The sequence below is a fragment of the Caloenas nicobarica genome, chromosome 4, assembly GCF_036013445.1.
Source record: "Caloenas nicobarica isolate bCalNic1 chromosome 4, bCalNic1.hap1, whole genome shotgun sequence".
Taxonomy (NCBI): domain Eukaryota; kingdom Metazoa; phylum Chordata; class Aves; order Columbiformes; family Columbidae; genus Caloenas; species Caloenas nicobarica.
In genome coordinates, this window is record NC_088248.1 from 54,245,475 (window position 1) to 54,252,099 (window position 6,625).

The window sequence follows — 6,625 nt, forward strand, 5'->3', positions numbered from 1 at the left end:
AGGAAACACCAGCAGCCAATTCAGTGGCTATTCTGTTGTTTGTAGCATTAATATAAATAGCTTCTATTTAAGGGCAGACAGCTTTCACATTTGAGTGTTTGCTTATCACACCTTACCTCTCTAACTACAATATTCAGAGTGGAAAACTGCAGCTTAAGAGTTTCAGACTGGACATTAGGAAAAGCATTGCCAGAAATGTAGTGCAGCACTGAAACATGTTACACAGATGGTGGTGCTCCTCTCCATCCTTAGAGGCATTTGGGACATGAGAAAAAGCAATTGTCCTCCTAACCTGAGGCTGATCTTACCTTTTTGCTCAGAGGAACACTTTGAGGATACTTTGAAAACAAGGTTTATAGAGGATGCCACACAACTCCTTTTGGAGAAAGTTAGTGATCACTTTAGTCCATTTACTCTTCCAGCAGAACATTTTATTCTTATTTAGGACAAGGAAATATCAACCAACAGCTCAATTAACATGACACAGATTAAACAAGCCCTGTTAAGCATTTTCTACTTAACATGTGAAAAAAGTCTAAAGACATCTCATGTGTCCAAACCGTTCACATTAAAACTTGAGCTCATCCTTTAGCACAAGCTCAGCTGATGTTGCTCCTGTGTATAGCCAAAGGTGGAAACAATTTAAGTTACCAGAACAGCTGTGTTTAACAAGTACTGAAGCACTGGAGTTTAGACTGCATTTACTGGTGTGCTATTAGACTGCTTTCCTTGCATCTCTTCCGTGTCTCAGGCAGACTTGCACAAAGCCACAGCAGAAAAACGAACTTCGCCTTTTTCACGTTCTGTAAATTGCCTGCAGATCTTAGCAGAATCCTTGAAAGGAAAAAAAAAAAAGCGCACTGTTCAGACTACCAGAATACACTTCTTGTAGAGACCAAGTCGTCGTAACTTTGGTGGGACCCAGAGAGGAGCTGCAAGGTCTTGTAGCACCAGTCAATAAATACACTCTGCCAATCACTAGCTCTGTGGCACAATACTACCTTGTTAGCATGATACAAGCAGCACCAACTTGTATAGTAAACAGGTACAGCCACTATACACTGCATGCATGCCTCTCACCCTTTTATAAGCCTTGTTTTCAGGGAAACACAGCAAAGGAGAAGTCTTACCTTCAATAGCAAGTCATCCGAGCTTGTGCCATGGTTTACAGGAAATGGCATACGCCCATCTGTGAAAGAAACACCTGTCACTCAGTGTTCTTATTATTTCTGAATTAGCAGAACTGAGCATAGCAGGCCCAAGAAAACAAGTACACACACAGACACTTGGGAGGTCAGAATAAATTGTCAATAGACAGCTTGAGTGAGAAGGCAACTAAGTATTCCCAGCTCTACAGGAGATGACATAGTTTACACGAGACCTAGGCCTTCAGTACAACCCATCTTCAACTAAAATCTTCAAGTGAATATATAAATTTATTGGCTTTGAAAGCCTCAATCAACAGCTTAACCAGCACCAAGTATCTAGCATGAGCCCCCACCACTGCTGTACAGTATAAAGTAGGCCCAGTCCAACTCCAGAGTTCTCAGGACCTTACCCAGTTCATACAGATGCCCATCCACATTGACAAACAGGATGAAGTGGAAGTTCACACTGTTGTCATCAACCTTAGGAGAGACCATTAGATACATTTGTTAGACTGAAAAAAGCCTAGTACTGTGAACCCTAATTGTGACTAATGGACAGAGGAGATGTCAGCAACAAAGCAAGAGCAAAGGACTAAAAATTTAAGTTCAGCTGAAGAGGTCTCTGCAAGACCTCTACAAGATCAAGTGCCAGAAATCCTAATGTACAGTCATTTTCAGACTGAGTCCTAATCCAAATTTTCAATTCATGTTTGAGAAAGCTCTGCACAAGCATTCATCCACAAGTTACTAATTTTTCTTTCCTCATGAGCTGAACAGCTATCTGCCAGACAAAAGATTGTCTTGTTCCACCACCTTTATTAACCCCTTTTCCCAAGATTTTACACATTATCTTACCCGACATTGTCCTTCTTGTGCAACTGAATTGTGGACTTCTTGTATAGCCTTAAGAAAAAGCAGATACACGTTACTATATCCTTAAGCACTAATAACTGTCAGCAGTTTGTGTGGTTCATATACCTTATTATTTGCAAAATGTTTAGCCCTCTCTTCAGGAGACAGATCAGCTGTTTCTTCAAGAAACTTCTTCAGGGCAGATCCCTCATCTACACAAGATAATAAAAAATTAATTCAGCATGGGTAGAGCATCAGTTACAGTTCAGATGCAGCCCACAGTAACTAGTGCTTGTTGCACTGTGAGTCACTACATTCAGCCTGGAACCATCTCCTGCATAAGCATATTATGACTACCACTTGAAGTAAACTATTTATCCAGAAGCCACTAACAACAATCTACACAAACCACGAGAGTTCAAGTACTGCAGGGTACTCTGGATATTCCTCTCGGAACTCACATTCAAATGGGATTTAGCTTTTCTGACTCCCCCCCTTGTAGATTCAGCAGAGGTGTTCAGCCCCATTTTGAAGAAATTCAAGAGCTGGCAGCTGTAAGGACACTTAAGTATCAACTAAGAATATGGGTAGATGGAATTAAGTTGTCTCACTGGCTTCAGATGAACACAGCACTTCCTCATCCTAGGATTACTTTGTTGTTTTCCAGAACATAAATTAGTAGCACAGTACTAAGTTCCACTAAGCTCTAGTCTTACACGAAAGATGCACTGCAGAGAATCCTTTCAAGAAGGATACAGCAAAACTAGTCTCATTTAGCCTTCCATATGTATTTTCCTTCGTATAAGAAGGAAGCCCACACCACCCAAAGGGTTCAAGTTCTCTTGGAATAATGAAAGCAAGTTACATTTCACAAATCTCTAGTCTCTGAATAAAGGACTTCCTAGACTCAATGACAACCCTTTTTTGACAAGAACTTGTAAACCTATTTCATAGGAGCTTCCAGCCACTAGTTGCCTAAGCCAGTTTTATATCCTTCTCTATAGGAACAGAACCATCAAAACTATTACCTCTGCAGAAGTCTTCTTACAGACCCTTATAGAATCATAAAATAGTTTGGGTTGGGACCCTTGGAGGTCATCTAGTCCAATTCCCAATGATCCTACACTACTTTTCCAGCAAAAATAGAACATATTTTAGACTTATTTACAGGCTACTCTGAGCAAGTCTGTTCACATTAGACATAAGTGACATGAAGAACTCGATCTCTTCAGTTAACATCATCAACACCAATGTCAATGGCTACTTCTGAACATGATACTTCCTAATTACAGACAGACTTGGACAAGCCCTACTGTGCCCTTTTCCTATTGCATCACTCACTAGGGATGACACCTCTGCAGCTACCAGACAAGAGCCAAAGTACATTCCTTCCTGCAATTCAGGCAGTAGATGAGACCACATGCCCCCCCCTCCCCACCCCAAGAGCTGAAAGACCCACTCACCAACTGAAGCAGTACAGCATGCCTTAACTTGGCTTCCATGTCTCCTATAGCCCATACCCACTCAATCTTCCTGTCACAAAAAAATGGAAATTCAAGCACTTCAGAACATTCATACTTACCAAGCTTCAGTTTGTCTTTATTATTAGCAACTGCATGTATCAGACCAATCGTCCCACAGGAGTTACTGACAGTCTGCTTCAGGAAATACACCTTGGAACTGATTTCTTGGTCCTTTATCTTCTCAGTCTGCTGTTTCCTGAAGTTTTCATGCTGTAAACATGTAACCATTTTAAGCATTTCACCACAGTGGTATCTTTTCATTGTGCAAACTACTACACAAATGAGTTGTGCAGGAGAATCAACACCAAAACTGGATAAAGGCTTACCCAGAAAGTCATCTTTGTGGCATAGGTCCAGTAAAGCATTGTATGTTTATACTGGATACAGGCCAAGTCTTAATGGCCTACCGGCATGACTCAGTCATACCAACGGCACTGTTCTTGGCCTCTACATCTGTTCTGTATACTGGAAATAGCTTGGGGTGGGAAACCATATAATGGATAGGCTCTTTTATATCCTCTTTCTCCATTGTCTTGGTCCATTTAACAAAACTACTCAGCACATCTATGCGACAGTTTGCCTTTGTACCTTTAGGTTCCTCTCCTTCATGAACCACTCCCCCTCAGAATAATGCATAGACAAGTGTAAGTAACATCCATCACTACTAAAAGGCTGAAATCCTTGCTTTAAAGAACCTGTTAAATATAGTTTATTTCAAAGTCCATCTCCTCTTCTACTTCCTTAGGATCAACTGGACTAAATGGATTAATCATAAGTATTTAGGCCTCTCCAGACAATGATTCAGCATGGTAACAGAATTGCTACTCCTCACACTCAAGACTGCTCATGTCTTTTTTTCTCAGTCTGATACACAAGTGTAAGAGGAGCATTGAAATAAGAGGTCTTGTTTTGTTGCTCAGTTCATTTTAGTTGAGGCTATTTGGAGTCTGGGGCCAAGCACCCAGCACATACCGCCCATCACCCCCCTACAGCCCCAACAAAAGCCAAACCCACTCCCAACCATCTGATGCTTGCATAGATGACTCAGGCACACCCCTGACAGCAGCCAGCGCTACCCGCTGTCAGCCAGCAGGCACTGACATTGCTGCTGACAACAGCCTGCTCTTTTCTCCAGGGGTGCTTGGGGAAGGCACGGCCTAGTTGGCCTGCCTAGAGTGACAGCAGAAACCCCATACAGCACTGGGGCAGCCACAGGCTCAGTGCCTGAACCTAACCCATCCAGCTGTCACCTCCAGCCCTGAAGACCTGTGAAGGAGAGCGGTCCAGGAGCACCCCACGGGGGACACCACCCACCGCCTACCTGCTCCGTGAGGGGGAACAGCAGGAGCAGCGCACAGGCCGGGGCCGGCACAGCGCTCAGCGCCTCTTCCTCGAAGCCCAGCACGTCCACGAAGCGCCAGCCGGGACCCACCCCCAGGCGGGACAGCACCTGCACGGGTCACAGGGGCCGGGAGGCACGGCCGAGACACCCCCTCCCCTGCCGCCCCCCCCGCGCCCCAGTGACACAGCACAACGCGCGGTGCCGCGGCGCCACCTGCCGGCCGCCGCCGGCACCACCCGCCCGAGGGGGCGCCCCCCGGGGAGGGCGCGGCCTCCGCACCGCTCCGCAGGTGCGGCCGCGCCCCGCGCAGCGGCCCCGCTCCAACCGGGGCTGCCCCGGCACGGCGGGATGCCGAGGGACGGAGGGAGAAAGGGCGGCGTCCGCCCGCGGCGGGGACTCACTTTGTTCAGCATCTGGAAGACAATACGGGTGAAGAGGCGTGAGTGCTGGGGAGGGAGGGCGCCGCACCGCCCGCCCCCGCCCCCATCCCCCCCTCACAACCCCGGCCCGATCCCTCGGCCCCCAGCCCCCTCCCCTCCCCACGGCCCTTCCGCCCCTCACACACCTCGGGGTTGATCTCCATAGGCTGCCAGGCCATGGCTGCAGGGAGCAGGTAGGCTACGCCCCAGGCACGACAACGTCCACCGCAACACCTCACACCAACCTCCGCAACCGTCGACGCTGCAGCGCGGAGCCGCCCACCCACCTGTTATATAGGGGCGGGCTGGGCCACTCCGCGCCGCGGCGGGGGGAGAGGGAGGAGCAGGGCACGACCAAAGCGAGGGGGTGGGGGACGCGCCGGTGCCAGCGCGGGAGGGCGGGCGGTTGCGGGAGTCGGTGTCGGGAGAGCCGCGGGGCGGGGGGAGCCCGGCCGGGGCTGCCGGGGGTCGGGGGCACTGCCCGGCCCCGAGTCCCGCTGTCTCCGCGGGAGCGGGGGGACCCCGGCCCGCCTTACGTCGGTGTGGAGAAAGTGCCAGAAGCAGTGGGACCGGGGTGGGGACAGCGGCCCTTGCCCTTCGCCCCCCCGCTGTGTTTATTGCATAAAGCATACGATGGTTTTGATACTCAACATAAGCATTAGATACTTATTTTAAAAATTTCAGCATGATTATAAAACCATCCCAAAAGTCTCCTGTCTGGGGATTGCATCTGTGCAGTGTGAACCAGTTCCCGAACCTGCCCAGTGAAGTTGATTATAACATATGGGGCTTTTTATCTTTTATTCATGACCTGACAGTTTCTCAACAGAATGTCTTTGGACTAGAGCATCTTTGAACAAAACCAGCCGACTTGAAATACTAGAAATCACGTGGAGTCCAAACAGGCTTTCAGACTTCACTGGTAAACAGCCAGATGGGAGCCTTGTGAATAGCCGAGAGATGCTGCACAGTTATCTTTAAAACAATGCAAATACTGAACAAAATAGTCAGCTGCCTGTCTGCAGTCTATTTGGTTTTGATGGCTTTCTTCCTTTGGTTTCCCACACTGTCGCAGAATGATTTGGACCCCAGTGCGGCAAAAATTCTAAGTACTTGCCTACTTTCAAACAAATTTAACTATAGATCTGCTGCACTGTAAGTTACTGGGGGACCATTCATACTAGGTGGCTGCACACACTATGTATTTAAATTGAGACCTATTTATCAACCTTCATCAGTTTACAGTGAATGCCTGGGGAAAAAGACTTATGGTTTAATCTTTGAAATATGGCTGTAAAACATTCAAGATACGATGTCCCATTGGTTCCACCCAGTACAAGA

General features: G+C 47.4%; 1 protein-coding gene across 1 annotated transcript; it reads right to left on the bottom strand.

Annotated features, from left to right (window-relative positions):
• Positions 1–422: 422 nt before the first annotated feature.
• UCHL1 (ubiquitin C-terminal hydrolase L1) lies at positions 423–5,538 on the bottom strand. Its single transcript, XM_065634252.1, has 9 exons — positions 5,431–5,538; positions 5,267–5,278; positions 4,845–4,973; positions 3,583–3,733; positions 2,127–2,212; positions 2,004–2,051; positions 1,559–1,628; positions 1,131–1,189; positions 423–834 (listed from the first exon to the last, which is right to left on the bottom strand). Exons 1-9 carry the CDS (start codon positions 5,461–5,463, stop codon positions 748–750), a joined length of 675 nt encoding a protein of 224 aa, XP_065490324.1. The 5' UTR covers positions 5,464–5,538; the 3' UTR covers positions 423–747.
• Between the last annotated feature and the right edge of the window lie 1,087 nt (positions 5,539–6,625).

Excerpts from the sequence above, each read along its gene's own strand:
- UCHL1 (XM_065634252.1), bottom strand. The coding sequence starts at position 5,463 with ATGGCCTGGCAGCCTATGGAGATCAACCCCGAG. Across the intron at positions 1,629-2,003 it reads CACAAGAAGGACAATGTCGG|GTTGATGACAACAGTGTGAA; the intron begins GTAAGATAATGT and ends GTCTCTCCTAAG. Across the intron at positions 835-1,130 it reads CGGATGACTTGCTATTGAAG|GATTCTGCTAAGATCTGCAG; the intron begins GTAAGACTTCTC and ends TTTCCTTTCAAG.